Genomic DNA, 12,622 nt, shown 5'->3' with positions numbered 1-12,622 from the left:
AAACATAAATATTTCACTAATAAAGAAAAGACAATAGCTGGGTGAACAATAGGTACAAAAGTCCCTATTGTTCACCCAGCAGGCTGAAGATCATCAAATCCCAGGGTTTGCATTATGATAGACGACTATGTCATCAGCATAAAGATGAAGAGATGCATCAGTGACATCCTTATCTACATTATAAAGTAGCACTCCACAATATTAACAAAACACGACACGTCATTGCTGTTGCTGAACATTGTGGTGCCTGTCTTGGTTGCAATAGGATGCAGTGGACACCACACATCAGCGCAAACCTTTTGTTCCAATGAAATGCAGAACTTCGGAGCAAGGCTGTGCTGCTTTGAGCTGAATGATGCTCAGAGCACCATGTCTTACCCAAGTTTAAATAACTGTAATTTGGGCACAGCTATCGAAAATCAAATCAAAGTGAATCTGATTCGAGGTGAAGCTGTACGGAAAGCTTCACCTCTATAATGACTTTATAATAATGCCTTACAACAAAACAATTGAAATCATGCAGAACACAAATCCACTGGACAGTCAGGTGGACAAATTGATTCCCTTTCATCATTTGATAGCATCTTACTTGCAGAAGCGACTTCTATTTTCTGGATCAATCTATCATTCCATGTTAGACGAGTTCAGAAAATGAATCACTTTAAGAAACTTTAAAGACCCATTTTTATCAAGTCAGTCTGTTGAGTTCCTTTGTTTTCAATGTTCATTTTTTTTGCACACATTTGTAATTGCATCTTGTGTGCTTGTTAAGCACTTTAGTCCAGTTCCACTGTAACATTAATAGTTCAGTCCATCCAACGACATTGTTTCATGAGCTGTAAGATTAATTGTTTACATCCATATTTCACTTCTAGAGGGGTTTGTGTGTAGCTATAACATTTCTGCTGCTCATTCAGAGTAAATTAAGTAAATTTGGTTAATTGTTATTTTAGCTCTAATGAGACTAAACTGTATTGTTGCATATTTCTTTTAAACACTGCAACGCCTTATTAAACTCATGCGCTTGCCAAGCTTCTGCACTTTGAGTTTTATTTGCACAACAATTATCAAAGCAAAATTGGAGCATCCTGGCCGCATACAGAAGAAAGCAGATCAGGATGAGAAGAGAGAAGGTGTGGAGATGGTTAATGAGTGGGTGAATAAATTATGATTTTTTTTTTCTATTAAGAGGGAAAGATGAGGGGAGGAGGAGTTCCAAAAAAAGAAATGTACTTAACTATTTCCCTTTCGTCTTTTTCCTGAGACACGTCCACAATTCAGGACACCAACTCATTTTCCTCATTGTCCACCCTTACATCCTTCATCCCCTTCTCTTTTTTCAGTACTGAGCCTTTTAAGCCTAATGGATCCTCGGTGCACTCGGCTCGCTTCGCAAAAGGAAGCAGCTACGACAGAAAGAGCAAAGAATAACAAAACGCATTATGCTGCCCAGGGGGAGCATGAGGACGAAGATCTGGAAGAGGAAGAGAACATGTTTTCTCACTTCCTTGTTAGAATGAGCCTTCAGCCTTAAGCCCAACTGTGATTTCGTACAACAAATGACTCGGGTTTAAATAAAACAATTTCCCGCAGTCCAGTGACCTCAATTTTGGCAGCAGTGATTGAAACACCTTTAAAGAGATGTTCTTCAATCACTTGTGGCCCCCAAGGCTCCAGAGAGCCCATTACTCCTACCTGGTTGTGTTTGAAGTGACTGTGGCTTGAAGAAAAAGTTATTTTTACAGTTGATTAAACTCAGTTAGGGTCTGTTTTTATTTTATTTTTTATTTTTTAACACACATACAGCAAAATAAACTATTTTATTTGTGTTTGTGCTCTACTCTCAAAATGAAGTAAACACATTAGTGAGGATTAAATTCAAAATTGATCAACTAGCACATTTCATAGTAACTGATAACTAAGTCACATAAAATTAATTAAAATTATAATGGAAATGTAATTAAAGGAGAAACGCTGACTCGTCGACAGGAGTATAAATTGTACAGGTATATCAGTTTTTCACCAAACCTTCGTTGTTTGACATTGTGTGTGGTGGCCATTTATGTAATGTTTGAAACTTATAATTTCTACTAATTTAGTCTTTCACTTTGGGAAGTTTAGAATTTATTTAAGTTAAGTTTAGATCCACAATCTGTAGATAATTTGTATATTTGAATTGATTATGTTAATTGGTTAGACCCTCCCATTAATTTAAGTAATTAAAACACACCGGGTCCGGGGTGGATGGATGGTTTTGGCAAATGTTTGGTGTGTGAATGGGAGGTTTTGTAAATGATTTTTTGACCACTTTTACCTTCATTTTTGACTAAGTTGTAGGACATTTTTTGGTAATTATTTTGTCGCTATTTTTACAAGAAATAAAGAATATATTTTTTCAAACAAATTAAGTTGGAAGTGCGTTCTAATCAGAAACCACCTGTCAACACCCACGGCCTTTGTTGGAGTATTGTTTTTTGGAAACTAGAAGGCCGCGACATTTAAGTCAAAAAATCATTTTTTTGGACCATCTTTGGAACGTTTGGATATTAGAAAAGACTTGGAAAAGCTTGGAAGATTGGATGATCGCACTTGGGCGACTGAAACTTCATGGAATGGACTTGGAGAAGACGCACAAAGTTCGTGAGTAAATGCGATACTTTGTTGAAGAAAGTAGAGACGCTGAGGTGCAAATTGAAAAGTTTGTTTTGGACAATTATCTTTTGGATTTAGAGAAACGAAATTTGTGTTGAAAATGGATGAACAAGATGAAGGATTTCAAAAGGAAAAGGAACTCTTTAATTTAATTAAAAGGCGCAGAGCCAAACTCGGCGTTCTGACAAGAAAAAGAAATGACATTCATGCTTTAATTGATGCTGGAGAATCAAAACCCTCCATAGATGAGCATATGAAAACTTTTAATAATTATTTAGCAGAATTTATGGACTTGCAATCTTCAGTTCAAAGACTTCTGAACGATGATGAAAAGGAAACCGATCACGGCGATTGGTATGAACCAAAGTTGATCAGTTTTAAAGAGTTCTTGGATGAGATCGAAGTTTGGATGAATGGCGATCCTGATGCACAGAAGAGCGAAGTATGTTCAGCGTTTGATGTTGAATCAAAGGCGGCATCTCATGACCGTGACGTTGAGCCGGATGACAGCGTCTCACAGACTGCGCAACAAACGATCAGCAAAAACTTTGAAAGGCTATCTGGGTCCGCAGCTAAACCAGCCAGCAAGACGGCCAGCACGGCGCCCAGTATAATGAGTAAAGCCTCTAGTGCTCGGAGTTCGAGTTCCCGTGCGGCTTCAATGGCGCTGATGGAAGCCGAGGTGGAAAGAGCAGCTCTGAAAGCGGAGGCGGATGCGCTGCAAGAAAAACATGCGCTCGAGCTGGAAGAACTCCAGTTAAAAGCAAGAAAAGAAGCATTGGCTTTGAGAACCAAGCTGGTGAAGGCGGATGCAAAGATGAAAATCTACAACTCTGCGCAAGAACAGAAAAGTTCCAGCGCTGACGTCGCAAGCCAGGAAACATCAGGTTCCACAGCATCTACTGAGTTCATACCCGCTGCTACAGCTCAAAAGGCTCCAAGAACACAGAAGCGATCGGCAACTCTTGCACCTTTGCCAATGCCCCACGAGACATCTATTAATGAAACATTAGTGAAACCGGAAGGGGAAAGCCCAAGACAAATGTCTCAGGTTGATGTTCATAGTAGTGCTTTAACAGAGATCATGAAGAAGCAGAATGAAATCACTGAGATGCTTGTAAAACAGCAAAGACTGTCATTCCTGCCATCTGTAGAAATCCCTGTTTTTAGTGGCGATCCTTTGCATTTTAGATCCTTTCTTAAGGCTTTTGAGCAAGGAATAGAAACTAAGACAGACAACATGCAGGACAGGCTTTATTACTTGGAACAGTTTACCTCAGGTCAGCCAAAAACTTTAGTGAGAAGTTGTATGCACATGAGTCCAGAAACTGCTTATGTAGAAGCCAAAAAACAGCTTGAGTGGAACTTTGGTAACAGAGCAAAAATAACATCTGCATTTATAGACAAAGCTCTGAATTGGTCAGTTTTAAAGTCTGATGATGCCACTACTTTAAGAGCTTATACATTATTTCTAAGAAGTTGTTTCAACACAATGGATGAAGCTGGGTTTATTGATGAGCTTGAAAACTCTACCAATATGAGAATTCTTGTTTCAAAGTTGCCTTTTAGACTTCGTGACAAATGGCGACTTATTGTGGTTGACATAGCAGAAAAATACGATCGTAGAGCAAAGTTTAAAGATCTTCTTGATTTTTTGGAAAAACAAACAAAAGCTGCATTAGATCCTGTTTTTGGAGAAAGTCAAAATGCAAAAGAAAAGATGGCTTTAAAACCATCAAAGGTTCCTTTTAAAACCAAAAGCAGCAGTTTTGCCACTTCTGTTGCTGTAATTTCTAAACAAAGCAATGACAAACAGGTCCAGTTTAGTCATAAAAATGTAAAGATGACTACAACTCTATGCTTGTTCTGTCATGGAAGTCATTGCATGGAAAAGTGTGACTCCTTTAAGAGGAAAACCAACAAAGAAAAGGTGACATTCATTAAAAGTAAAGGTATATGCTTTGGCTGCTTACAGAAGGGGCATATGAGTAAAAACTGTCCACAGCGTTTAACATGCCTCACCTGTAATAAAAGTCACCCTACGGTTCTGCATATTGCACCAGCAGAGCAGCAGCATCAAACAGTTAAGACTGAGAATGAAGAGTCACCAGTCTCAAGTGCTCTTGTATCTTTGAATGTTGGTAGCTACACTGGGGCCGGGTCTAATGAATGTGCTCTGTCAGTTGTCCCAGTAAAAGTAAAGTTGGAAAAGGGGACAAAGATCGTAGAGACTTATGCCTTTCTAGATCCAGGCAGCTCTGCAACATTTTGTACAGAGGCTTTGATGATGCAGTTAAATGCGTCTGGAAAGAGAGTGGAAATCATACTAAAAACCATGGGTCAGGAAAAGCCTGTAAGTAGCTATAGACTATCTGGTTTGGAAGTAGCTGCTTTAAAAGAAAATGAGTACTTGAAGTTGCCTGATGTATATACTCAACAATCCATTCCTGTCACTAAAGAAAATATCCCTAAAAAGGAAGACTTAAGAAAATGGTCTTATCTAAAAGGTGTTGAGTTGACACCAATAGATGCTGGCATTGGGCTGCTCATTGGTGTAAACGCTCCTAAAGCATTGGAACCTTGGAAAATAGTTAACAGTGAAGGTAGTGGGCCTTATGCTGTGCTAACACGTCTTGGTTGGGTTGTTAATGGTCCGCTCAGTCAGGGTAGTGAAGAAAATGGACATGTTGCTGGTTCTATCCAGGTGAACCGTGTGTCTATAAGTAGTTTGGAAGAAATGCTGGTCAGTCAGTATAACCAGGATTTTGTAGAGCACCAGTTCAATGAGCATGCTGAAATGTCTGTAGAAGACAAACAGTTCATGGACATTATGTCAAAGTCAGCGGTGCTTAAAGACGGTCACTATTACCTGAAGTTACCCTTTCGTAATCCTGAAGTAAAAATGCCCAACAACAAACAGGTGGCCCAGCAGAGGGCGCAATGTCTGTTAAAACGATTTCAGAAGGATAAGCAATTTTTCGAAGAGTACAAAGAATTTATGCATAACATCAGTGTGGAAGAACATTCAGAAATCATTCCACAAGATCAAGTGGAACATGAGGAAGGAAAGGTGTGGTATGTACCTCATCATGGGGTCTACCACCCCCGCAAGAAAACACTGCGGGTTGTCTATGATTGTGCGGCAACGTTTGCTGGAACATCACTGAACAAAGAGCTGTTGCAGGGACCAGATTTGACTAGCACCTTATTAGGTGTGCTCATTCGTTTTCGGCAAGGTCCAATAGCACTTATGACAGACATTAAAGGGATGTTCCACCAAGTCAGAGTTGCTGAAGAACATGTAAATTACCTACGTTTTCTCTGGTGGCCCAACGGTGACATCACAAAAGAGCTTGTTGAGCATAGAATGTTGGTCCATATTTTTGGTGCAGTCTCTTCCCCTAGTTGTGCCACATATGCACTTTTAAAGACTGCTGATGACAACGAACATCTGTACCCAGAAGAGATTATTAATACAATCAGACACAGTTTTTATGTAGATGACTGTCTCAGGTCTGTCCAGACTGTTGAGCAGGCCATTTCTCTTTATCAACAGCTCACTGAGGTGTGTGCCAAGGGGGGATTTAAGCTCAATAAATGGGTGTGTAGTGAGCGCTCTGTCCTCACTACACTATTTTCCTGGAGGAAAATAGAGCAACAGGTGTAAAGATGCTAGATCTTAGCCGGGACCAGCTTCCCACTGAAAGAACCCTGGGGGTGCAATGGGATGTTGAACAGGATGTTTTCACCTTTAGCATTGTAAACAAACACCAGCCACTAACAAGGCGTGGTATTCTGTCCATTGTCAGCTCTATTTACGACCCTTTGGGTTTCTTAGCTCCAGTTATTCTCCCTGCTAAACAGATTCTTCAACATTTATGTAAACTGAAGTTTGGCTGGGATGAGAAAATTCCACCAGAAAAGGCACAAATTTGGAAAGAATGGGTCGAAGATTTAGTTCTTCTTGACAACTTTAGTGTCAGACGATGCATCACACCCAAAGAATTTGGAGAGATAAAAAGTGCACAGCTGCATCATTTTTGTGATGCCAGTGAAACTGGGTTTGGTGCTGTGTCTTATCTTAGGGTATCTAATGACAAACAGGAAGTGTGTGTTTCCTTTGTTATTGGCAAAGCAAGGGTAGCACCATTAAAACAAGTCACCATACCACGACTTGAACTTGCTGCTGCAGTTTTAGCTGTGCGTCTGGACAAAATGCTGTCAGTTCAACTTGAACTCAACCTGAGCGACTCAGTTTTCTGGTGTGACAGCACAACCGTCCTGCAGTACATTGCAAACACAACAACACGGTTTAAAACATATGTAGCTAATAGAGTGTCCATCATTCGTGATCTTACAAAGGTTACTCAATGGAGATACATTAGCTCAAAGTTAAATCCTGCTGATGCAGCCTCTCGAGGCATGAAGATTAGCCCTTTTTTAAAGTCTTCCACCTGGATCAGTGGACCAGAATTTCTCGTAAAACCTGAGATTCAATGGCCAACAGTGATCAAAGAAAGACCTGTCCATTTGGAACCTGATCCAGAGGTTAAAGATCAGATCCTGACATGCGTAGCTTTGTTGGAAAAGGTGTGTCCCACTACTAAGCTGCTAATGTACTTTTCCAGTTGGACAAAACTAAAAAGAAGTGTAGCATGGATCCTGAAACTAAAAGAAAAGATGCAAACAAAGAAGTTGCTAACTAGACACTGTGGAAATAAAATGTATAATGATCAGGACAACAAAATGGATGTTCAGCTTACAACTGATGATCTCTTCAAGGCCGAGGAAGCCATAGTGAGCTTTGTGCAAAGAAAACATTTTGGTGATGAAATGGCTGCCCTGAGCTCTGGTGCAGTGAAGAAGTCAAGTCATCTGTACAAGCTTGATCCTGTTGTTACCGATGGTGTGTTGAGAGTGGGTGGCAGACTGAGCAAAGCAGCATTACCAGAAGAAACAAAACATCCTGCAATATTGCCTAAAGAAAGCCATGTTTCAAAGCTCATTCTTCAACATATCCATGAAAAGGTTGGACACAGAGGAAGAAATCACATGCTTTCTACTCTTCGACGACAGTACTGGATCCCTCATGCTAATTCAGCAGCTAGAAAGATAATCAGAGACTGTATGATGTGTCAAAGACAACGACGAAAGCCAGGTGAGCAAAAAATGTCAGATCTTCCTACTGACAGACTCTTAACTGATCTTCCACCATTTACTTATGTTGGTGTTGATTACTTTGGACCAATAGCAGTGAAGAGAGGGAGAACTATTGTTAAAAGATATGGAGTTCTCTTCACATGTCTAACATGTCGTGCAGTTCACCTGGAGGTGGCACATTCTCTTGACACAGATTCCTGCATAAACGCCATCAGGAGATTCATCTGCCGCAGAGGACAAGTAAAGGAAATGAGGTCGGACAACGGAACCAACTTTGTCAGCTCAAATCGTGAGTTAAAGCAAGCCGTGTTGGAGCTAGAACAAAGCAAAATCCAAAAATGCTTAGCACAAGATGGCATAAAGTGGTCTTTCAACCCTCCTTATTCAAGAAAGAGGACCTGTACATTCGGAGACGTTGGAGGCAAGCCCAGTACATTGTGGACCTGTTCTGGAAACGGTGGGTGAAAGAATATCTTCCTTTGTTGCAAGAGCGACGGAAATGGAACAAGACTCACAGAAACTTTGCCATTGATGATGTGGTGCTTGTTGTCGACGAGGCTGCACCGAGAAATTCTTGGCCTATTGGACGCATCACAGAAACCATGGCAGATGCAAGTGGATTAGTTCGACGTGTTCGAGTCAAGACAAGAACAAATGAGCTGGAGAAGCCTATCAACAAGATATGTCTCCTGCTGGAGGCTGTATAGAGACAACAATAAATGTTTGTCTCCAACTGAGCTAAGTTCTGGAACCTCTGGTTCTACATTTACACTGATGCTCATTTACTGACATGCTGAACATCACATTCTGCTACATACACCTTTTTATACATACACAGACCATGCACATGGACAAGACTAACTTGGAAGTCATGGAACACATTGACTGTTTTGCTTTTTCATTTTTTCTAAAACAAATGGATAAAAAAAAAAAAAAAAAAAAAAAACATTGTGGACTACTGCATAAATTGATGTTTAAGTGAATTTTGTCATTGATACAGAAACATTGAAGAGCTAAAAATCTGCTAATGTTAATATTGATCTTGTATTTGGTAATGGCCTCGTATGCAGATATTATAATTCTTGTACATGAATTAGGGGCCGGGATGTGGTGGCCATTTATGTAATGTTTGAAACTTATAATTTCTACTAATTTAGTCTTTCACTTTGGGAAGTTTAGAATTTATTTAAGTTAAGTTTAGATCCACAATCTGTAGATAATTTGTATATTTGAATTGATTATGTTAATTGGTTAGACCCTCCCATTAATTTAAGTAATTAAAACACACCGGGTCCGGGGTGGATGGATGGTTTTGGCAAATGTTTGGTGTGTGAATGGGAGGTTTTGTAAATGATTTTTTGACCACTTTTACCTTCATTTTTGACTAAGTTGTAGGACATTTTTTGGTAATTATTTTGTCGCTATTTTTACAAGAAATAAAGAATATATTTTTTCAAACAAATTAAGTTGGAAGTGCGTTCTAATCAGAAACCACCTGTCAACACCCACGGCCTTTGTTGGAGTATTGTTTTTTGGAAACTAGAAGGCCGCGACATTGTGCTTTTACAATAAGAGATCCGAGACAAAACACACATCTGTTGGATTATATTTACAGAGAGAAAAGTGCTGCAGAAAGGATGTGAGAGTAAAGTAAGGTTTCACAAAGGCATCATAAAAGTGTCTTTGTCCTGCTGCTCATGCAACTGCTTCCAGCTCGGATCTTCGTATTGACACTGTGCAGGTGTCTGGAAGAGGAAATGATAATATCACACTGTGTCAGAGCGAATCACGAATTGTTTACCGAATGAATAATCACCCAGCCACACACTGAGTGACGTTATATCTGGCAGAATGAAAATAGTGCCCTGCATTGGCACCGCTGCTCTGATAACACGCTGGAAATCCTGTTACCTGCTAAAAAGGTAAATTCATGCTGCCTCTGTTGCTGGGTGTCGCTCTCAGATTCTCCAGCTGTCTTCCGTGTTCTCAGTTTGCAAACTATTATTATTTATTGCTCTCCGGATGGTGCAAACAGGAAAATGTTTTTTTTTTTTTTGTTTTTTTGTAGCAGCAACAGAGCCTTGGTTTTACAGGGGTTTAGTGAAGCATGTATGAAAGGATACAATAGGCTGAACACTGAGAAGCAATTTATTTCCAACAAAAGAAAAAGCTGTGTGCATGCTTCCCTGATAAGTTCCCAATAAAGCTCAACTTTGTGCAACGAGAAAAATCAATCTGTAAGAAAGTGAAACATCTGGAATAGGCACAAGAGGATCCTCAAAGTAGGCAGGCATGATGCTGCTGGTTGACTCCGTGTTGTGTGGGTCGTCTGACGCACCCATTGGTTTAAATACAGAGTCACTGTGGGATCTGTGCACCCCACTGGACAGTCTGAGCTATTTTCAATGTTCCTCACATGCAACATATTCTGTTTAAAGGTGAGACTAATCTTTTATGTGCTGAACAACCACCAGCACAAAGCACTTTCTATTTGAGTCCAGCTGTGACCGGGCTGTCACATTAAGCCTGACTTCATAATCTCTTAACTGTGTGTGTGTGTGTGTGTGTGTGTGTGTGTGTGTGTTTTGAGCACCAGACCCCATTTCTTTACCTTTACCTCCTGTGTTGGGTAAAAATCAGTCACCCTTTGAGGAACCCTGCCCAAACTACATTTTTCATCTGTCACCTTAGTAATGGCAACCTTACTGGCTCAAACTGGTTTATGTAACTTTTGAGTCACTGAGCGTCAAAGCGGAGGAGAGTCGTGGAGATCATTTTTTTTTTTTTTTTGTCGTCTTTGCACACAGTCATTGTGCCGTCAGACCACCTGGCTCTGCTGTCGTCTCAGTCGTTAGCACGGTTGTTTTATTCAGGCCTTAAATCGTTAACCTTTCCAAAACATTTTGTATAAAAATTCCAATTTTAGAAGTAAATTTCTTGTCATGTTTTGCTGCATCCACCTTTCTTGGAAAAAAAAAAAAAATCTAAAAACGTTGTCTCCCTCTGTTGTGCCTGCTTCTGCTCTCATCCTGTGCACCGACACCTCTTGTTGTGCTTTTTAGCTGCTGCTGCTGTAGTTGCCCCTGTTGATTGACGTGTTGCTGCTCTTGTTGTTGTTGTGTTTCTGCTTACAGACAGTCTCGTTTGATCTGCACCAGAGGCTAACAGATACAGATGGCACCCCGAGCGCAGTAAGTAAGCCAAACATTGAATGAATACATCCTGCGCCGCACGCAGCCTCCGGTCCAGCATCGCTTACTGCCGCCTGTAGGGCGCTGAACTAACGGCGATCTCAGCGAGTGCATCATGGATGGGTTCTCCTTTATTTCCCTGGGAACATATGTGGTCTGAAATTGTTTTCTTGGCTTTAGTAATTTATAAGAACCAAGTAAGAAAGTCTCTTATCTTAAAGCGATGTTTAAAACCCATAAAGAGGTCCTCTTCTTCTACTATATGTCAGTGTCGCATAATATTACAGAATAATGCTTTAGAGTTTGAGGTTCTAATGCAAAAATATGTGGAAAAAGTTTGAGTTATAAATACAGTTGTGACTATAAGTTTAAAATGTATTGTTTTCAGTTGATTTGCTTAATAAAAAAAACAATTAAAAATAGGAGAAAAGCAGGAGCAGCTCGGATGGATCCGACATCCAAGTGGAGCAAACGCTGAAGGAGATTTGTCGCATATATTAAATACTTGCAAATGATCTGCTTATCTTCATAAGACAAGCTCAGTGATCTTGCAAACTCTGGTTAAAAAAGCACTTTCTGCAGAGCAACAGATGAATCATTGAGACACTTTTCTCAGTGAGTCAGGATAATTACATTCTTAGAGGATCCACCAATAAAACCCAAGGGAGACAAATGTGAAGCTTTGTTCATTTTGATGTTGTCTTAGAAATGTCAAACAGGAAACGGAGACGTTCACAAGCTGGGCATCGGGTTCACCGATTTAAAAACGTTTGTTCGTTTTGTCGGCCAGCACCTTTAACGTCCGTCATTACCAACAACCGCTGTTTTCGGCTCTGACTGTTTGGAGTGCAGTAATCAGTCATGCAGGCCTGTAATCTATAATCATCTTTATTAAACTGGGAGAAGATAATCACTGTTTTGTTGCATCATTGCACAAACTAACAGCAAAGTGCTGTGGCTACACCAGACAGAGTGAAATTAGAGCAGGTTGAAATAAACCAATCCCTCCTTTTCATTTTAGAAATTAACCATAGTGGTTACATACAAACTGAATTATGTTTCATTGAAGAAAGCTCTAAAAATAACAGTGATTCGTGGTAATTACTTCTTTTTTTTTTAATTAAGCCACAACCTGTTTGTGGCTTTTTAACCAGGTGATTAAAAAAGCCAGATTAATTTCAATGTTAAATATGTCCAAATGTTGATGTACTTAAATGCAAAATGTCACTTACTGCAGAGTCTCAGCATGATTTATGTGATCCTTCCAAAGACACTGTGATAATTTTAGTTTTTAGTTTGAACTTTTCTTCAACACAGTAAGTTTGTTTAGTGTGTACACATGAAGGCAAGCAAACAGTGAAGGAGATTTGTTGCATATGTCTCATAAAGTGCTCTGATTTTCCTTGAATAACTAATAATTAATGTTTCATTTGTATTCAAAATAATGCAGCGTAAAAAAAAAAAGATTAAATAGCATTTGCTTAAACGGCTATAAAATTCCTGACTGCTTTAGCCAACGTTGGTTTTCCATTTGATAATTTCCCTGCAGAAGTGTGTGTGTGTGTGTGTGTGTGTGTGTGTGTGTGTGTGTGTGTGTACGTTTGTTTTTGTGCATCATG

General features: G+C 39.7%; 1 protein-coding gene across 2 annotated transcripts in view; it reads left to right on the top strand.

Moving 5' to 3' along the window:
• The window catches only part of necab2 (N-terminal EF-hand calcium binding protein 2), a 79,784-nt gene that overhangs the window by 40,264 nt on the left and 26,898 nt on the right, over nucleotides 1-12,622 (top strand). Inside the window, exon 7 of one of the 2 annotated variants that reach the window (XM_088006391.1) lies at nucleotides 10,947-11,003. The exons of the other annotated variant lie outside the window; for it this stretch is intronic. Within the exon in view, the coding sequence (XP_087862517.1) occupies nucleotides 10,947-11,003 (57 nt within the window). The remainder of the gene's footprint in view (nucleotides 1-10,946; nucleotides 11,004-12,622) is intronic. 2 annotated transcript variants of the gene reach the window in all.

Source organism: Poecilia mexicana, unplaced genomic scaffold, assembly GCF_051168715.1.
Source record: "Poecilia mexicana isolate PSO_F unplaced genomic scaffold, ASM5116871v1 scaffold_6, whole genome shotgun sequence".
Taxonomy (NCBI): Eukaryota; Metazoa; Chordata; class Actinopteri; order Cyprinodontiformes; family Poeciliidae; genus Poecilia; species Poecilia mexicana.
This window is presented reverse-complemented; position numbering and strand designations above follow the sequence as displayed.